This window comes from Muscardinus avellanarius (genome assembly GCF_963383645.1).
Source record: "Muscardinus avellanarius genome assembly, chromosome: 22".
NCBI lineage: Eukaryota > Metazoa > Chordata > Mammalia > Rodentia > Gliridae > Muscardinus > Muscardinus avellanarius.
The window spans coordinates 16,555,677-16,576,861 of record NC_137808.1 but is presented as its reverse complement, the minus strand read 5'-3'; the positions used below and the strand labels follow the sequence as shown (position 1 = coordinate 16,576,861).

Sequence of the window (21,185 nt, the reverse complement as noted above, 5' to 3'; positions counted from 1 at the left end):
GCCTGCGGACCTGGGAGTCTCCTGTTTCAGCCTCCCGAGTACTGGGATTGTAGGTGCGCACCACCACGCTTGGCTGTTCATTTCTTTTTAGACTAGTACACTTAACTCCCTTCTACTCAAAAGCCACATTATTGCCGCGCACGGTGGTGCACACCTGGAATCCCCGTACTTGGGAGGCTGAGGCAGGAGAGCCAGAGGTTCATCGACAGCCTCGGTACTTAGTGAGGCCCCTTGCAGCTTAGTGAGAGCCGGTTTCAAAATAAAGAATGAATAATAGGGCTGGAGGTGTAGCTTGGAGGTAGAAGGCCCTTGGGTTCAAGCTCTAGTACCACCAAAAAAAAAAAAAAAAAAAAGCCACATTATTGAAATTAAACACAGTTTCGCAAATAAGATTTTACAGAGACCACTGGGCATAGCAGTCAGTATTACTAAAATTATCACGCACAGATCTCTTCCTTATGGAGAGAAGTAATTCATATTTTTGAAGTCTTAGTCATTTTAATAAGCCTGGAGGATCAAAATTCCCTTCATAGACTTCCAAGCCATCTAACACAATCCTTCACAGGAGAAGGCCGCTCCCTCTGGTGCACCCGGGCAGGGAGCAAGCGAGCCTAAGTAGACACCGCTGCTCTTTTTGGCACGAGGGATTGAATGCAGGGCATTCTACTTCCCAGCTACACCCTCAACCCATTTAATTTTTTGTTTTGAAACATGGTCTAAGTTGCTGAGAGTTTTGCTCAGTTGCGGCGGCTGGCCTGGAACCCGCGATCCTCCTGCCTCGGCCTCCCAAGGCTGGCTGCAAGCGTGCGCCACCACGCCTGGCTGGCGTGTCACTTCTCATGCCCTCTAGATCTCCGTTTCCAAGCCCTACGCTGACGCTGTGTGCGGCCCGCGCCCCGGCCTCGCCGGCCTGGCTCAAGTAGTTCGCGCTTGCCGTTTTCTGCTAAGGCGGGAACACTGGCTCTGCACCCCTTCTGTAGCAGGCACTTCCATCTGCCCAGCAAAGACTTTACCATCAAAGCCGGAAAGGCGCCAGAGGCCCTTGGCAAAGCTATGACGTCGGGATATCAAGAGAGGAAAGAGCCCGGAGCACGGGGAACCCACCGGCTGGAGCACGAGGCGCCGCAGAGCAGCCCGCGTCGGCGGCTTCCTGTGGAGCCGTGGCCAGGCCGTTCGACTGGTCGCCCTCACCTGTAGAGTTAGGTCAATAACGCGCGTGGGGGGGTGTTTTGTTTTGTTTTTTGTATACTGGGGACTAAAGCCAGGGGCATTCTACCTCCAAGCTCTCCCCTCGGCCCTTTTTTTTTTTAATATTTTGAAACAGGGTCTTGCTACACTGCTGAGGCTGGCCTGGAATCTGCCATCCTCCTGTTTCAGCCTCCCAAGTACTGGGATTATAGGCGGCCCCCACACCTGGCTCGCCTGCTTTTTAGCGGCACTGTGAAGATGGATCCCTGTAACAAATCAAATGCTTAGCACAGAGCGGGAGCACGGGCAGCGCTCAGTAAGTGCCAGTCTGAGCCTGAGCCCCGGATCGCTACCTGGGCACTGCTACGTGTGCTGGCCCTGGGACCTGCGGTGGCCGTGTGCACCTCTGTAATCTTTGATCTCCACGGTTTCCCGACACCAGGGTGCAGATTCATCAGAACCCGTTATTTATCCAGGAGGGCAGGTACACAGGGTACCGAGGAGTAGCAAAAGCGCAGGCACCTGCTATAAAAATCGCGTGGATTCAAGGTCACCCACAGGCGGGTTTCCTCCTCCCCCAAGTCTCTCTTCTGGCCCGGGGCGCTAGTTTGCATGTGGTTGAGCTTATGCAGCATAATGAACCCCTAAAGGACAGAGGAGGAGGACTGAAGGAGGGCTCGCAGCGCGGCCACGACGCGGGCGGCGCTGCCGCTCCCGGGAGCCCTTCCTCACACCCAGTTTTTCAGTCTGTTCTGTAGGATGAGTAATAGTCTACATGCCAGATCTGAGCGGCCAGCTAACAATCACACAGGAGAGTAAACATCCTAGATTAAAAAAAAAACACTCAAAAATGACAGTGATAAAACTTCTACTTTCTGAGTAAATCCTCCTACCAACAACTGTGATAATTACTTTAAAAACAAAACGTGTGTGTGTGAGTGTGTGTGTGAGTGTGTGTGTGTGTGTGTGTGTGTTGCTGGGGATGGAGCCCAGACATTCTATCTTTGAACTACCACACCTAGCCCTGTTTTATTTTTTATTTGGAAAGAGGGTCTTCCAAGTCGCTGAGACCTGGCGATGTAGCGGAGGCGGCCTTAACCTGTGATCCTCCTGTCTCGGCCTCCCCAGGTACTAGGATTACAGCCTGCGCCACCTCGCCCGGCTCCTCCCCTATTTTTCTTAATAAAGTAATTAGCAGACCATCAACAAGGCCCCAGGATAAAGCAGGACTCGGAAGGGTTTCGGTGTTCTCCACGAGATGTAGCAGAATGAGAAGATGACGAATGCTTTAAGGCCGAGCGTGGTGGCGCACACCTGCAATCTCAGCATCAGGAGGCTGAGACTGGAGGACCCAGGTTCGCGGCCAGCCTCAGCTACTTAGTGAGGCCCTCTGCAACTCAGTGAGACCCTGTCTCAAAATAAAGAATAGGGCTGGGGTGGAGCTCAGAGGTGGAACACCCCTGGGTTCCATCCCCAGTACTCAAACAAATAAACAAACAAACAAGAAACCCATGAGCGCCTCAGCTAAAAAGTAGTGAAAGGACTCAGTGACCAACCAATACACGAAGGTCCTTACCGGCAGATGGGCCCACGCAACCACGCTCATTCGCTTTATGGAATCACGCAGGGAGGTTGCCAAGGACAAAAGGAAAGCCCCCAAACTTCCCTCCACGTAATCAACGAGGACACAGAAGTTCGGTGGTGAATTCGACAACCCCCCACGTGCTGACACGCCTGCTGGGCGCCGCCATGCCGACGGAAGCCCCAGAGGACCAGCTCCAACGGGGACGGCCGCCCGCGGCCACGGAGAGCTGGCTGGCCGGGACAGGACCTACCGCCACGACGGGCGCCCCCTTCGCCCCGCACACGCAGGCCACGCGCCACCGGACTAAGCGCGTCGGGGCGGCCCGGGAGTTCTTCCACACCACACTCGCCCGAGACAGGACGGCCCGCTGAGCTCTCGGGGATTCTAAACCGCCAATACTCCCGCGGGGGGATAAGGCATCGGACGGTCATGGATATTCGTAGAAAAAGACCTTGTGGCAACAGTATATCCATTAAATTAGAAGAATTTAAAATAACTTAAAACCATAAATTATTTAAATTTAAATAATAAAATGTATTATTATAAATTTAAAATATATACACATTCTTGTTTATTTTTGCCGTATTAGAACTGGAAATGGAACCCAGAGGTAGTCTACCTCTGCGCGACACCTCTGGGCTTATTTTTTGTTTCTTATTTGGAAATAGGGTCTCACTAAGTTATTCAGGGCCTCACTAAATTGCCGAGGCTGGCCTCAAGCTTGAGATCCTCCCATCTCAGCCTCGCGAGTCCTGGGATTACAGGTGCTCGCCACAAGGTCTACCTTAAATGGCACTTTTTTTTTTTCTTCAGAACCGGGGATTGAACCACGGGCGCTCTACCTCCAAGCTATACGCCCAGTCCTATTTTGATCCTTTATTCTGAAGCTGCGTCTCACTAAGTTGTGGAGGTCCTCACTAAGTGGCTGAGGCTGGCCGCAAACCTGCGATCCTCCTGTCTCAGCCTCCCCGGCTCTGGGATTACAAACCTGAGCCACCACGCCCGGCTTAAATGCCACATTCCCAACAGTTAAAAACCAAACGTGATGCCAAGCCTGCCAACAGCAATTGTGAAAATGTTAACAGACGTACTCAGCAAGGCCCTGTCTCAAAAAAAATAAAAAAAATTCAAAAGCTTGGAGGTAGAGGGGTCAGCCTCTGGAAACGAAAACATGCCTAAGAATTCTCCTTCCTGCCGGGCGTGGTGGCGCACGCTTGTCATCCCCGTGCTTGGGAGGCTGAGACAGGAGGACCGCACAGGTTCGAAGCCAGCCTCAGCTACTGAGTGAGGCTCTCAGCAACTCAGTGAGACCCTGTTTCCAAAGAAAATAGAAAAAAGGTCTGGGAGTATAGCCCATAGGTAGAAAGCCTTTGGGTTCCACCCCCAGTACCACCAAAAAAAAAAAAAAAAAAAAAAAAAAATTCCCTCCCTAACTGCACTCACTCCAGCTTTTGACACCCCCTGATGCACAATTTTCTTTTCTTTTTCTTTTTTGTGTGGTACTGGGGGTGGGAACCCAGGGGCTTTTCTACCTCCGGGCTATACTCCCGGACCTATTTTTTTATATTTTATGTGGAAACAGGGTCTCACCAAGTTGCTGAAAGCCTCACTCAGTAGCCGAGGCTGGCTTCGAACCCGTGCGAGCCTCCTGTCTCCGCCTCCCAAGCGCGGGGATGACAAGGTACGCCACCACGCCTGGCACAATTTTATTTTCCCCATCACAAGTTATAAATGGTGCTAATCAAATCTGCTTGCTAGAGCAGTAGAACAGATTAAAGCCACACACTGATGAGACCTTAGAGGCTTCCCCCGTTGGCATGACCCGAAAGAATCCTCCGCAACCGAAAACGACCGTCCTGTGACGCTTGACTTCTGAGCAGAAAAAGGACCACTCCTTCCACGCTGAAGTCAATACTGGGCGAGCAAGAGCAGCGCGTCCGTGTGTCCCCGTGTCCTAAAATGCACCTGTGTGGGAGGGAAGAGGACAGAGGGGACGTGCGCATTCACACGCACAGCCTTCAGACAAGTGTGCAAACACACACACTCTGGAGAACGACACGAGGTGTTCTTCGCGATCCTCCTGTTTCGGCCTCCTAAGTCCTGGGATGACAGGCACGCACTCCCAAACCCAGCTCGGTCTAATTTGAAGAACTCCGTTCAACTCCGTGTCCGTCTACATCACCCGTCTCTCTGCCCCTGGTGCTTCCGTGTCAGTCACCTCAACAAGAGCCCAGACATCTACCTCCACCTCTTCCCTCGGCAGCAGAGGCAAGAGTGTGTGGGTCTGGAAAGCCAGGGACGTCCCTACATTCTCGTGGGCTGGATCCAGGCCGAGGCCTCACAGATGCCTTCCAAAGCCTGTTTGAGAGCCGGGCATGGAGGCGCACGCCCGCCATCCCAGGATTGGGAGGCTGGGACAGGAAGACTGCGGATTCACAGCCAGCCTGAACAACCTAGCAAGACCCTCGGCAGCCTAGTAACACCCTGTTTCAAAACACAATCAACAACGAGTAAAAGGGCTGGGGGTGTAGCTTGGAGATAGACAGAAACTCTCTGAGTTCTAATCAATCCCCTGTACCATAAAATGTTTTAAAAATCCTATATTTTGCGTAGGCATAGTTAGCAGCAGCCATCATCCCCTTTAATCCATCATTTCTTACAAACAAATCCGTTCACTTATATAACAACACAATGCTCAGATCAGGAAAGTGAATATTGCTAAAAGACACCACCCACTCTGGAGACCGCATTCATCTTCACCAGTCACGCCAACAGGCGCTGTCTCGTTCACCTTCGTTCTCCTAGGCAAGAAGCGCCCAAATCGTTTTTCAGAATAATGACCTAAAGAGTCTTCCAAGAAAGAGCGTGCCCACAGCTGACCCCCGCGTGCACATAATGCTTGCCATCTAAGGCCAGCAGCAACAGCCTCTTTTCATTTAGCCCTCGGTTAAAAACGCAGCGTCCTCTGCTTGCCAAAACTCGGTGAACAAAAGCGCTCTTCTTGATTAATGAGAACAACAAGTGAATTTGCGGAAACCTGGACACGTCTCAGCTCCCGGGAATCATCTAGCAGGAAGCTGCACAAAGCCCAACAACTCTTCCTGGTGCGTCCATCACCTGTCCTCAGGGGGCCAGAGAAGGCCACACGTGACTCAGCGAGGTTCTAAAGGTGCGTGAGTGCTGAGACGCGGCAAGCGGCGGCTCAAGGAGCCCCGCGTCTGGCCCGCACGGGGCCCTAGCTCCATCCCCAGGACTGCAAAAGTAAAAGTAACAGATAAAAAATAGAGGGGGGTTAAGGGGTAAGCTAGGAATAGCAGCCATATCGTCGGTCTGCCATATTATAAGTTGGAATAATGCTCTAGCACAAAATCGTTATTATTCAACAACCTATCTATAAACTATAAAACTGTAAACTATAAAACAGGGCTGGGATGGAGCTCAGTGGCAAAGCGCTTGCCTGGCAAGTGCACTGCCCTGGGTTCAATCCCCAGTCCAAAAAGACAAAAAAAAAAAAAAAAAAAAAAGACCCCCTTTAAAAAAAATAAAATAAGCTAAGCGGGGCGTGGTGGCGCACGCTTGTCATCCCCGTGCTCGGGAGGCTGAGACCGGAGGATCACACAGGTTCGAAGCCAGCCTCAGCTACTTAGTGAGGCCCTGTTTCCAAATAAAATGTAAAATAGGTCTGGGAGTATAGCCCGGAGGTAGAAAAGCCCCTGGGTTCCACCCCCAGTACCACCAAAAAAAAGCTATAAACTATAAAAGAGCAAAATTGCATGAATTAAAAACAAGTCACAAGGCATTTTCATTCATCTTAGACCAAAATGGATGGGGATGGAGCTAGGGCCCCGTGCGGGCCAGACGTGGGGCTCCTTGAGCCGCCGCTCGCCGCGTGTCTCAGCACTCACGCACCTTTAGAACCTCGCTGAGTCACGTGTGGCCTTCTCTGGCCAGCTGAGGACAGACTTTTTTCTTATAAAGTATTTTAAAAATGACAAAACAGTATGGTCCTATTTAAAAAATATTCATCCGTCTATTCTTCCATATGAATGTCTCCGGAAGGACATATTCACGGAATCGCTAACACTGTTACCGCCGGCGTGGTGGTACAGGCCTACATTCTAGTGCTCGGGAGCCCGAGACAGGAGGATCACAGTTGGAAAACCAGCTACAGCAACTTAGTGAGACTCTGAGCAACCTAGCAAGACGTAGTTTCAAAAATTACAAAAATAAAAAGGGCTGGGGGTGCATCTTGGAGGTAGAATGCACCTGAGTTTAAGTCCCAATACCACAAAACAGTAACCGCAGAAAATTATAAAATTTATTCTTTTAATCCGCATTTTCTACTTTCCACAATAAATACAGAGAATGCGATTTACAAAGTACATTTGAAAATTTAGGGCTTTAGAAAACAACAAAATTGTCATAAAAAGAAAAAATTAGAAGTTTTTGGGAAAATGAAAGGGACTTGCTAGGCAAGATGGCGCGGGCCTGTAGTCCCGAGGACTCAGGAGGCCGAGGTGGGAGAAGCCCACGTCCAAGACCAGGCTGGGCGATTTAGCGAGGGCCGGGGAGGCCGCCCGGTGGTACAGTGCCTCTGAGTTCCGTTCCTAGAACTGCAAAAACAGATGAAAGGAAAAAAATCAAAGGGATAAGAAACACTTCAATATATAAGAAAGAAATAAGGCCCTGAGGCGCCATGGCTGAGGCCTTGGATTCAATCCCTAGTCTCAAGAGGGGAAAAAAATAATGAAAAGAAATACAATTCTAGGACGTTCAAGATCTGAAGTGGACAAGTGGTTTACACACACCGAGACGATTTACCAAGTACTGAGCTCGTCAGAAATAACAGAGTTGCAGAATTTGAGGGCTGGAAAAGATCTCTGCACGCTAGGCACAGCGCCCTACCTTCTTCCTTCTGAAGCCCGGATGCTACAGAAGATCAAAGTCTGACAGGTAAATCAAACACCACGTGCAGAGCTCTGATGTGCCGGCGGGAGTCGGCTAAAGGAATCTGCCTTTGATCCATCTCTTCTCACTAGTGTGTGTGTGCACGCGCGATGTGCGTACGTGCACTGAGGATGGAGCCCCAGAACATTCTACCTCTGAGCCTTACCCCCAGCTCTATTTTTTATTTCTTATTTGGAAACAGAATCTCACTGAGTTGCAAAGGGCCTCACTAAGTAGCTGAAGCTGTCCGCAAACCGCCATCCTCCTGTCTTCCGAATGCTGGGATTATAAGCGTGCGCCACCATGCCTGGCTTTATTTTTATTTATTTATTTTTTATTTTTTGGTGGTACTGGGGATGGAAACCAGGGGCCTTCTACCTCCAGGCTACACTCCCAGACCTATTTTATATTTTTTATTTGGAAACAGGGTCTCTTAAGCCAGCTGAGGCTGGCTCCGAACCTGAGCGATCCTCCTGTCTCTGCCTCCCAAGCGCGGGGATTACAAGCGTGCGCCACCACGCCCGGCTTTATTTTTTATTTTCAGACTAAGTTGTGGAGAATCTCACTAAGTAGCTGAGGCTGGCCAAGAACCGTGATCCTCCTGTCTCAGCCTCCCAAGTACATGTATTACAGACACACGCCCCCACGCCCACTTCACCAGGGAGATTCCCCCTGCATTCTTTGGTGACAATTATCCTAGTCACATGGCTATTTCTTGGGATGAGTTAAGCTCTGGACTTACTACACAACACTGGCACTGACCACTGGGTCATTATACCCCGTGACCATCTTCTGCTAGGGTGCCACTAACCAGTATTACAAGTTACTTTATGAATTTACAAACATATGATGAAATTTATGTTTGAAATGAGACAGGGACATTATTCACATTCAGATATTACATTTAAAAAATCTAAGACATATAGCCGGGCGCGGTGGCGCTCGCTTGTCATCCCCGCGCTTGGGAGGCGGAGACGGGAGGATCGCGCAGGTTCGGAGCCAGCCGTGCTGGCTTAAGACACCCTATTTCCAAATAAAAATGTAAAAATAGGTCTGGGAGTGTAGCCCGGAGGTAGAAGAGTTTCCAGGAACCCCAGTACCACCACACACACAAAAAAATCTTGACATAAAGCCAGGCATGGTGGCGCACACCTATAATCCCAGTACTTGGGAGGCTGGAATAGGAGGATCGCAAGTTTGCGGTCAGCCTCGGCAACTCAACAATGCCCTCTGCAACTTAGTAAGACCCTGTTTCAAAATAAAATATCGCCAGGCGTGGTGGCGCACACTTGTAATCCCAGTACTTGGGAGGCTGAGACAGGAGATCGCCCGGGTTCGAAGCCAGCCTCAGCTACTTAGTGAGGCGCTCAGCAACTTAGTGAGACCCTGTTTCCAAATAAAGTATAAAATAGGTCTGGGAGTATAGCCCGGAGGTAGAAGAGCCCCTGGGTTCCACCCCAGCACCACAAAAAAGAAAAAGAAAAAAATGAAATATGGTTGGGATGTGCTTCGAGGTATAATGCCCCTGGGTTCATTACCTAGTTGCCCCAAAACCAACGCAACACAAAGACACTTACGCATGGCAATATGAAGCCAGAGAAAACCCGAGGCCATTTTATCTATGATATGGTACTTTCTTCTCATTTAGACTCCGTGTGTGTGTGTGTGTGTGTGTGTGTGTGTGTGTGTGTGAGGAGGGGGTTCTGGGGATTCAACACAGGGCATTCTACCACTCAGCTATACCCCAGCCCACTAAAAAACCTTTTGTTTTGAAGCAGGCCTTTGCTAAGTTACCTCACGCTCCCCTCCAACCTGTAATCTCCCTACCTCAGCCCCAAAGCACTGCGATCACAGGTCTGCACCACTGCGCCCAGCATCGCTGTTAGTCCTTACTGCTACGGCTCCGGAGAACTCTTCTAAACACACGTAGGCTCGACACGCGCGGCACGCACTACAAACGGAAACGCGCCGCTTTCCCACGAGCACACGCTGCCCCCCAACAGTGGGGCTGGGAGATAAGCAGCTTCTCCTCACAGACAGCGCGACATCTCGGAGAGAGGGGCACTGCAAAGGCCGGCGAGAAGTCCTCCGGCCGCCGCAGGGGCTTCGGCGGCTCCTCCCGCCTCGGTCAGCCCTGTGGCTGACAGGCAACCTCTGCCCACCGCTCGCGCACAGAACGCAACACTCACTCAGCCAACCGCGAGCCTCCTTCCTAGGTCCTAAGACTGTCCTAGTACTTCTCTTCCCAGGGGCCTTTCAGCCTGCCGTGGAGGCTCAGGCCTGCACTCTCCGTGCTGGGGCGGCTGAGACAGGAGGATCGCGGGCTTGAGGCCAGCTTCAGCAACTTAGCGAGATGCTGAGCAACTAAGACCGTATCAACATAAAAATATACCAGCCGGGCGTGGTGGGCACGCTGGTGATCCCAGCATTCGGGAGGCAGAGATGGGAGGCTCGCGGACAGCCGTGACTACTACTACTTAGTGAGGCCATTCACAACTCACGGAGACCCTGTTTCAAACATAAAAAGGACTAAAAAACAGGGCTGGCGGTGTAGCTCAGAGGTAGAATGCCCCTGGGTTTCAGCCCCAGTACCGCAAAAAAACAACAACAAAAAAAACACTTTTTCCAGAAAATACGGAACTGCCAGCCTATTCCTGTGCCGACTCCGGCCCCCTGCCGTCTCATCTATGCCCACCGCGCTGCTTTTGTGCTCTTCTTCATGTGTCCTGACTTCGTTTCATCATTCTGTTGAAAACATATATTTGATCAACTAATAAAATGCCAACCTGTCACAGCACCTAGGTGGGAAGCCAAGCAGCACGCCCGCGGGCAAGCACGGCACGACGACGGGGCCACCAGCAGCGGGGACACGGCCCACTGCAGACAAGTCCGCGAATGCAGGTACTAAAACACAGTAGAGGCCGGGCGTGGTGGGCACGCTTGTCATCCCCGCGCTTGGGAGGCGGAGACAGGAGGATCGCGCGGGTTCAAAGTCAGCCGCGCGCTGGCTTAGGAGACCCCATTTCGAAATTTAAAAAATATAAAATAGGTCTGGGAGCATAGCCCAGAGGTAGAAGGGCTTCCAGGAAGCCCAGTACCACCAAAAAAAATAAATAAAACCCAGTAGGAAGTGTGGATCTCCAGATCAGCCTGATGTGGGAGGTGAAGGGACTTCGGTAACATCCAGCCACTGTGTTCCAGGATCACCGAGAAAAACGTCATTGATTTGTCTTTGTAAAAGTATAACAACAATCATGTACTTATTAAAGATTTTCGTAGCCGGGCGTGGTGGGCACACTTGTCATCCCTGCGCTTGGGAGGTGGAGACGGGAGGATCGCGCAGGTTCAAAGCCAGCCGCGCTGGCTAAGAGACCGTTTCCAAAAATAAAAAGTATAAAATAGGTCTGGGAGTGTAGCCCAGAGGTAGAAGGGCTTCCAGGAACCCCAGGACCACCAAAAAAAAAAAAAAAAAAAGATTTCATAACTAGGGTCCATTTCCCCTTTCCAAGAGATCTGAGATGTGATACCTTTATCTATGCTTTCCCAAGATTATATGAGACAGACTTCAAAAGACTGAATCCAAAATGGCTCCACACAAGCCGACCCACAGCTGCTCCGACTCTAACCCTGCTCTATTGCTCCTTCTGCCCCACGGTTGCTACTGGCTGCAAACTGGGCTCCTCTCAAGCTACGTGCGTGCGTGCGTGCGTGCGTTCCTGAAGATTGAACCCGGGACATTCTACCTCTGAGCTGTATCCCGGCCCTATTTTATTTTTCATTTTGCAACAGGCTCTCCCTCAGCTGCTGAGGCTGGCCTCAAACCTAGGATCCTTCTGCTCGGCTTCCCAGGTACTGAGATTCCAGGGCTGTGCCACCACGCCCGGTGAAAAATGACCCTCGAATCTGCCACCAAGTGATCTGTTCTGGTACCAAAGAAATACCAGTGGCGCAGTCTCAATTTTTCCTCACCTTCTGGTCGTTTCTGTGTGTACAAAGGAAACCAAGGTGGGGCACGGTGAGCGGCGCGGCTCTCACCTGTTACACGAGTCGGATTCTGAAATGAAAAGGGCCGCCCCGTGCAGGCGAGCGGGGCTGCAGGAGCCGTCCCCGCGCCCATCCTCGGGCTCCACCTTTCCCGTGAAGCTGGGCAGGGCCGGCGGGCAGCGCTCCGGTGCTGAATTCACCCCTGAGTTCTTCATCTCCTCATCTTCCCTTACTGAAAAGGAGAAAAAGAAATGGAAAAACAAAGGAGAGGCTGGAGAGCACCTTCAGACGCGGCCTCTGCCCCTGGCCCTTGTACAGCACTTACTACGCTGCCGGCGCTCAGTAAAGACAACTGGGATAAAGGCAGCCCAGATGCCAGTGCGAGCCAAAGAAGAACCAGGGCCGGGACAGCGCTGTCTAGGGACGGCCACTCGGGCCTCTCCAGGAGTTAGAAGTGAAATGTCCTTTAAAAACAGAGGGAAGCGCCTTCTGCTTCTAACGAGGCTTCTACTTACAGATTACTAAAGGATTCGTATGTATTTCATCGACCAAAGCACACTGACAAGTCTAGCAAAAAAAGACTACAGAAGGAGGCCAGCAATGTAGTTAAGGCCCTCGTCAACTTAGCAAGACCCTGCTTCAAACAGAAAACAAGGGCAGAGCGTGCGGCCCGGCCTCGGAGCTACATCCCAGCCCTACTCTACTTTTATATTTTGAAACAGAGTTTTGTTAAGTTGCCGAGTCTGTCCTCGAACCTGCCATCCTCCCGTCTCAGCCTCCCAAGCATGGGATCACAGGTGCGCGCCACCACATAGGCTTCCCTTCCCTTCTGGAAGATAAATCCTGGTAGGGGACAAACATCAGTCAACATCTGCCAACACTGAGTGTCATCCTTCCTGTCTACGCTCAGATTTGGGGATGCAGGGCTCTGAGGAGAGCCCCAGATGTGAGGCTCAGACATCAGGCTTCCCCAAAGACAACAGCGCAAACAGGCTGGGTTCCCGTGAGAGAACTCGCGCCTTGTTCCCTTACGGGAGCAGCCATGCTTCCAATCGAGCTGAGCCTGTCCGCCTCCTCTCTCTCACACCACCTCCATCCATGCACAGCAGGTGAACAGCGGCGGCCGCCTCTAAAGCCAGACGGGGCACTGTCTGTGTGTGTGCATACATAATGCGTAACACACGCAAGCAGCCGATGGTGTTTCAGGAAGATTCGACCAATAAACCAAAGAAAGGTTCCCCTGCTGGGCGCAGCGCACCTATAATCCCAGTCCTCGGGAGCCCGAGTTGGGGAGCGCAGATCCGAGGCCAGCGTCGACAATTCAGAGACTTAGTGGGGTCCTGTTCCAAAATGAAAAAGAAAATCGGGCTGAATTCTCAGTAGAGGAACAACCACCACCGAAACCTAGTGGCTCCAAAGCAAATTCCTTCGGTTTTACGTTCTTGTATAATAAAAATACGGCCTGGGAACAAAGCCGCCTTTGATTTTTACACACCATTCTCCTCTTACTACCGGTGTGTCGCTCTCTGTGCACTTCTCCGAGTTCTCCACTCCTCTGCCTTCCCAAGTCTCTTACCCATGCACAGGGATAACAGCTCTTCGGAGTCCTCTTGTTTCAGGACTTTGGTTTTTGACATCCCCCCAGTTTTCTTGTATCCCTTTTTGGCTTGATTCACCAGAAGCTGAAATTCACTGTGATGCTTTTTACCTGCAATTCAAAAAGATCTGAGTCAGGGAGGGCCAGGAGAGGGAGACGAGCCATCTGCCCTTCCAGCTGCAAGGGCAGCGTGAGCCCCGGGAGCTGCCCAGCATGCCCCGGGCAGCCGCTCAAGGATCCCAGCCTCAGGGCGCTCTCTCCAAGATCACAAAGTACCCAAGGTGCCGGGCCGCGGCTCCTCCCTGTCCTCTCATGCCTCAAATACGAATGCAGCCACATGACATACATTCCTACTTTGCTACTTTAGGTTTCTTTCCAACTGATAAGAGCATCAAAGATGCTTCCTTAAATATACCCCAAAGAAGCCAGGCGCGGTGGCCCACAAATGCAATCCCGGTGCTGGGGAGGCCGAGACAGGAGGGTTGCAGGTCCGAGGCCATCCGCAGCAACTTAGCAAAGCCTTTAACAAGAGCACTTCAACACCTCTGAACCTAGTTTAATGTATCGTGACCTCGACGTCACCTGTATTAGCAGGTCTCTCATAGGCCCAATAAAGACCGCCGGGTCATGAATACATCAGGCCTCAGGACATCTACTTGTGACTGAACCGTGGTCCCATCAGCTGAGGCTGCTGACTTATCTAGGAACCTTAGCACATGGTTCAAAATTATTAATAAACATCCTTTAAACATTTTAGGGAATGTATTCCTCAACTCTAACTTTTTTTATTTTTGTAGTACTGGGGATTGAACCCAGGGCCATTCTACCTCTAAGCTACACCCTCTGCCCTATTTTTCATTCTTTCTTTTGAAACGGAGCTCACTAAGTTGTAGAGGGCCTCACCAAGTAGCTGAGGCTGGGCGCTAACCTGCGATCCTCCTGTCTCAGCCTCCCAAGGACTGAGATTACAAGCGCGCACCCTCATGCCTGGCTCTGGAACATCTTAGAACATCTCAGAACCCTCTCCAAGGAGTTGTTTTTTTTAATGTCTAATAAAAACACATTCATTTCATATCTACATGAGGACAATGGCTTTGTTTTTGAAATTATCCCTTACTGTGAGTAAAGAAGACTAAATTACAAAACACACAAAAAAGGAGACGGGGTCCCGTATTTGGGGATGAATAGGTATAAATAACATGGACATTTAAGAAACACTGCTCCTGATCCCACCATTGTGTGTGTGCGTGTGTACTGAACCAGGGACATTCTGCCCCTGAGCTACAACCCCAGTCCTATTTTGTTTTGAAACAGAGTCTCGCTATGTTTCTGAGGCTGGTCTCCAACCTGCGACCCTCCTGTCTCCGCCCTCCAAGTCCCGGGATTACAGGTTGTGCCACTTAGCCCAGCTTCCCAACATATTTATATGCATAGCATATGTATGAAAACCCCCAGTGAAACTAAGGGGTGGGGTTGGGAAAAATCTGATAAATCTTAAGTAAAAGACTTGTTAAATTTTCAGCAAAAAGGAGTGTAAGCTGGCCATAAAGATGGCTGGAAAGTCAGCTTCTCAGAAACAGGTGAGATCCTACGTGGAACGACACTGGCTGCAGTGGCGCCTTCTATTCAACTTCCTGCATCTGAGGGGGATCATCTGTACTTCTCCAGCTCCCCACGTCAAGGGGCTCCCAGTACCAGCAAGGGCGGCACCGCGCCAGAACATCAGCGCGCTTTACTCAGACCGAGGGAGGCCATTTTCCCCGAGTTTGCCCTTTTCTCTAGGCCACTAGGAAATTAAGGATTATGGGATTAAGATTCAGTCAAGAAACTTGCTAAAGGAATTGCATTAACAGATAAGGAGGCTTAAGCTATGTTATCTCCCGAGGTAATCAAATCTCAGATTTAAATGAGATTTTCTTTTGCTGGTTGCAATCTAATTCCCCACAGCTGGACACCAAAGCCAAATGGCCCCCCACTGGCCGTGATCCAGGAAGGTCACGGCTTCTCCGAAAATGTGCGGTGCCAACAATGACGAACAACACCGTTCCCACTCAGAACTGGCCACCGTGCTGCCGGGATCTGCCGCTGGGCAAGGGGTGCTCTAGAGTTTAAAACCTCGGTTCTGCTGGCTATTAGTCCTGAGCTAACCGCTTAAAAGCTTCAAGTGGGCCAGGCGTGGTGGCACAGGCCGGTAGCCCCAGTGTGTGAGAGGCTGAGACAGGAGGATGGCAGGTTCAAGGGCAGCCTCAGCAATTTAGCAAAACCCTCAGCATCTTGGCAAGACCCTGTGTCAAAAAGCAAAGAAATAAAAAGGGCTGAGGGTAGAGCTCAAAGATAGAAGGCCTCTTACTAAAAAAATAATCATAAAGTTTTTTTGGTGGTGCTGGGGTTCCTGGAAGCCCTTCTACCTCCGGGCTACACTCCCAGACCTATTTTATATTTCTGAAACAGGGTCTCTTATGCTGGCTTCGAACCTGCGCGATCCTCCTGTCTCCGCCTCCCAAGGATCCTCCTGTCTCCGCCTCCCAAGCGCGGGGATTACAAGCGTGCCCTCCCAAGCGCGTGCGCCACCACGCCCGGCCTTAATCATAAAGTTTTAAGTAGCTCAGTTAGCTGGAGCTGATAACTAAGTCCAGGCTCAACCAACTCCCACTCATCAAATTCTTCAAAGCAATTACTTTGAAAAGGGATCTCTCTGAAGCTGAGGAGTTTCCTGATAACCTGTTTTTCTGTGTCCTGCCTCCTTTTCAAGTTGAGAGGAGAGACTGAAGGCCTGCCCTCCTGGCTGGGCTGGCCTCCCGGAGCTGAGAGCCAGGTTCACAGTGGTCTAAGTCTGCGTGTGGACATTTATTTTCTCCACTTTGCCACCTCTTGTCTTGGAAAAGATTCCTTTGGCCTCGAGTTTTCAGAAGATGGAGAGTTGAAAGGAGAAAGTTTCCCCTATCTTCCTCTCCTTCAAAGCTGGCTTTCAGTGAAACCTCCTTCCTGCCAGTCTGCCTCGCAGTACTTGAGAAGCAGACAGGGCCTAAGATGCTGAGGCTGGCCTCACACCTGAGATCCTCCCATCTCAGTCTCTCACGGACTGGATCACAGGTGTGCACCGTGCCTGCTTGAGCTCCGTATTTTTGAAATGTCTTGGTCTTCACTTCTTCTCTGACCCGTGGGTCATTTGGAAGTGTGTTACTTAATATCCAAATATTTGGCAGTCTTCAATGGGCCTTGCTAGTGACCGCTAACTTAATCTGTGGTCATAGAACACACTCTGCGTGCTAAAACACACTGAAGGGGAGCCCAGTGGGGGTGCCAAGGGTCCCTCTCTGAGCTCTCCTCTTGATACTCTGTCCTGCAAACTCAGTTCCTCCGGTGTCTCTGGTCTCGGGCTCTTCCTCCTGAGCCGGCAGGTGTGGGCTCTGCCTGGAATCGCCCTGCCTGGCCCCCAGCCTGGAAGCTCTGCTCAGGCCCTGGCATTCCCTATCTCTCAGGGACTCCTGTCTTTCCTTGTGCAATAGCCAATGTCTTAGCAAGGCTGTTTCGTAATCTTTCCATTCATTTGGCCATTTCAGGCCAGAGGGAAAATCAGGTCCCATCTCTGGCATCCTGGCCAGAGTCCTCGAGTTTTAATTGCTAATGTGATCCGTATCAAGTGACATGAGCATGGAAGCCAAGCCCTGCAGTCCCTGGTACTGTTTTCCAGGGTTAGGAGGCTCAGAGGGCTGAGCCTGAGGTCCACTCGTCTCCGCGGCTTCCTCCAGGCTCTCACTCACCGCTCTCCATCTGCCCACCCACCTACCTACCTGTTTACTATGCGCTGCGCTCCCCCAACCCCCACCAGCGCCATTTCCATTTCCATTTTGGCATAAGCAGTCTTTTTTAGGCTCAGACCAGGAGTGCACTGGTCCTGAGGACCTCTGTGAACTTGCTAATTTTCTTCTCTCCGTTCTCTTCTGCCTGTGTCCGTAGCCTCATAAGCTCTTTTTCTTCCAGTAATGGATCTTGGCTTGCACCTTCCCCTTCTCCTCCACGGTGGCCGCACCCGCCTGGTACTTCCAGCCAACCTCATGAGCCAGGCGCCCGAGACAGGCAAACTCTCTTGTAGGCTTCAGATCCTCTTTCATTTTGAAACAGGGCCTCACTGAGCTGCAGAGGGCTCCCGTGTTGGCCTCCCAGGCACCTGGGTTACAGGTGCGCGCCATGACACCCAACACTCCGTTGGTTATCAACTCTGCCTGCGGAGCAATGGAAAGCCGCTGGAAAGCTGTTACACTGACAGGCGGAGCAGGCACCGGCCAGCATCCAAAAGGGAATCCCAGGAGGCAGTCTGACCCAAGCACCAGCTAGGCCACCGATCAGCGGATGGGGAGGGCCAGAGAAGAGGGTGACGAGTCAAGAGTAAAAGTGACTCAGACATTCAGAGCCAAGAATAAGAAATACACAGAGAGCCGGGCGTGGTGGCGCACGCTTGTAATCCCAGCATTCGGGAGGCTGAGACCTGGAGGATCACGGTTCGCGGACAGCCTCAGCTACTGAGTGAGGCCCTCTGCAACTCAGTGAGACCCGGTTTCAAAATAAAGAATAAAAAATAGGGCAGGGGGTGTAGCTCAGAGGTCAAATGCCCCTGGGTTCCATCCCCAGACCCGCAAAAAAAAAAAAAAAAAAAAATACACAGAGTCAAGAGCTACTGGAAAAACAGAGGCGCCAAGCCGGGCCTAGGGGCGCATGACTGGCACCCCAGCACAGGAGGACACAGGGTCGCGGCCAGCCTCAGCTACTCAGTGAGGTCCTCTGCAACCTAGTGAGACCTTGCTTCAAAATAAATAAAAATAGGACTGGGGATGTAACTCAGAGGTAGAATGGTCCTGGGTTCAATTCCCAGTACTGTGAAATAAATAATTTATTTCAGAAAAAAAGAAGGAAGGAAGGAAGGAAGGAAAGAAAGAAAAAGAAAAAGAAAGACTCCGAGAACTTAATGATGAACTAAACATGGGACTTGAGAAAAAATATAAAAGGTCAACACATAAAGGCTAAAGAATCAGAATGGTAGCCGGACGTGGTGGTGCATTTCTGTAATCCCAGTACATGGGAGGCTCAGACGGGAGGGCTGCAGGTTCAAGGCCAGCCTCGGCAACCTAGCAAGACCCTGTTTCAAAATAAAGGCTGAGGGTGTGGCTTGGAGGTTGAATGCCCTTGTGTTTAAACCCCCAGTGCCCCCCAAAATCTGCAAAGTGCTTAGCGAGAAGTTCAAAGCAGGTCGTCACAAATCAAATAGCAGGTACACAGAGTACCCAACAGCCACTGTCTATGGAGACACTACTTTCTGATGTACTATGAACAAAAGTTTAAATGTTAATATAAAACATTTTTTTAATTACTTAAACCGAATTTTAGCAACCCAAGTGGTCTTTGCAAATAAAAATAAATGTTGCACGACTTACGATATTTACTGTGAATTTCATCTATTTCCTTTTCTGTTTGGTCCCTCGTAAAAACCATTGCCTAAAATAATCAGAAAAAAATCCTTAAAATTTCCCCAGAATGACAGAAATAAATATACTAAACACATCAAGATCTCAAATGTTGGAACTTAAAACAGAGGAAGCTGGGCGCGGTGACGCACATCTGTAAGCCCAGCATCAGGAGGCGGAGACAGGAGGGTCGCAGTTCAGTTCGCGGACAGCCTCAGCTACTTAGCGAGGCCCTTTGCAACTCAGTGAAACCTTATTCAAAATAAAGAATAAAAAATAGGGCTGGCAGCCGGGCGTGGTGGCGCACGCTTGTCATCCCCGCGCTTGGGAGGCGGAGACAGGAGGGTCGCACAGGTTCAAAGCCAGCCTCGGCTACTTAGTGAGGCTCTCGGCAACTTAGTGAGACCCTGTTTCCAAATAAAATATAAAATAGGTCTGGGAGTATAGCCTCTGGGTTCCACCCCCACTACCACCAAAAAAAAAAAAAAAAAAAAAATAGGGCTGGGGGTGTAGCTTGGAGGTAGAATGCCCCTGGGTTCCATCACTAGAAACACACACACACACACACACACACACACACACCCCAAAAAACAGAGGAAAATAATCTCTAGTTCCTGCCTCACAGAGATCCAGAATATTAATTCCTATGTGCTTCCCTTGTTTATTACAAATAGCACATATTTTACTAATTCTTTCTCATTAGGAGAAAGCGCAACACGACTCCACTATACTATAGAAAGCAGTAACAACACAAGCCACTGCGCCACCTGTCTTCCGTCTCTCTCCTGCCGCATCCACTACCGTGCCAGGTAATACCGAACCTAGCACGCTAGACATTGGCTGCTTGTTGTTAATAAGGCACAGCTCTGCATGTACCTTCCCTCCTTGCTCATCTAAATTATCCAGCACATGTTAAAAGTAAGTCAAATGTAAAGAAAATGCAGTAATACGCGACGGTGTTAAACTTCTAATTCTACTGAGTGTCCGCGTGCGTGCGTGCATGCGTGTCTAGGGATTATATCCGGGCATTCTACCTCTGAGCATAACCCAGCCTTTTTTTTTTTTTTTTTTGGTGATACTGGGGTTCCTGGAAGCCCTTCTCCCTCCGGGCTACACTCCCAGACCTTTTTTTTATTTATTTGGAAACAGGGTCTCTTAAGCCAGTGAGGCTGACTACGAACCTGCCGCGATCCTCCTGCCTCTGCCTCCCATGCGCGGGGATGACAAGCGTGCCCGCCACGCCCGGCTAGCCTTTTGTATTTTTTGTGTGGACACAGGGTCTTGCTAAGTGGCTGAGGCCGGCCTCTCTGACCCTGCGATCCTCCTGTCTCGGCCTCCCCAGCACTGGGATGAGGGCTGCGCAGCACCCGCCCAGCTTAATCTACGTCTCTAAATGTAGGACTTAAGAGACCAGAGGCCTCCGTACAGAACTCGCTCCAGCCCCACTTCCGGTTAGCACACAGGGCAGAACAAAGCCAGCGCAGACCCCATTTCCTCTGGATGCACACGCTCCCCTCGCGTCACAGCCTCCCTTACACACATTCCTGAGGCTCAGAGGCAAGAGCTTCCCCCGGGGCCCAGGACTCAGCGGCCACCTCCCTTAGCACCTTCCCGCAAATGCGGCCACCAAGCTCGGGTTCGGCGGCGGCGAAGACCTGAGTCTCCGATTCGACAGCCCGGCTGGCACTTCCTGCCCATCGTCGCTGACGAGTATGACCGCCGAAGGGAGCTAAGAGAGGATCCTAAAGGTCATGTGGCTCAGCCACTCAGCCATACAGAAAGACCCCAGCACAGAGGAAGAGCCACTATCAAAGCTCCCTGCGAGACGGCGTGGGGGCGCACGCTCTAATCCCGGCGTCGGGAGGCGGAGACTGGAGGATCACGGTTCGTGGACAGCCAGCCCCAGCTACTTAGTGAGGCCCTCGGCAACTTATGGAGACCCTGTTTCAAAATAAAGAATAAAAAATAGGGCTGGGGTTGCAGCTCAGAGGTAGAGTGCCCCTGGGTCCAATTCCTATCCTAGTACTGCAAAAAATAAAAATAAAAAAATAAAATAAAAAGCAGGCTTTTCTACCAGCCAGGACTCCAGCTCATGAACAAACCCTACCAGTCTGCTAAACACAACTGAATGCTGTGCTAAAAATGAGCTTCATGTAAATCTTAATTATTAATGCACTCTGCTGCATTTCCTCCTGAAGGGATTTAATAACAGCTGGCTCTGTTTTTGGCAGGTAGTAAACGTCACTTCCCTCCATTTCTACCCAGTCACATACGCTCTCACTGAGTTTACTCGCTTCCAGACGCATCCTGGTCTTCTCCAAGTTCTCGACTTCTTGGACGATTTCAGCAGCTGTTAAAACAAGAACAGTCACTGCTGACAGCATGGTTTGATCGCTGTACTCTGATTCCTAGGTCGTCAGCA

General features: G+C 50.7%; 1 protein-coding gene across 1 annotated transcript in view; it reads right to left on the bottom strand.

Annotated features, from left to right (window-relative positions):
* Positions 1–21,185, bottom strand: part of RAD18 (RAD18 E3 ubiquitin protein ligase) — a gene marked incomplete at both ends in the record, with an annotated part of 55,087 nt that overhangs the window by 7,658 nt on the left and 26,244 nt on the right. Inside the window, 5 exons of the mRNA XM_080718244.1 lie at positions 11,756–11,936; positions 12,030–12,056; positions 13,281–13,412; positions 18,734–18,794; positions 21,037–21,113. Coding sequence (XP_080574370.1) covers positions 11,756–11,936; positions 12,030–12,056; positions 13,281–13,412; positions 18,734–18,794; positions 21,037–21,113 — 478 coding nt within the window. The remainder of the gene's footprint in view (positions 1–11,755; positions 11,937–12,029; positions 12,057–13,280; positions 13,413–18,733; positions 18,795–21,036; positions 21,114–21,185) is intronic.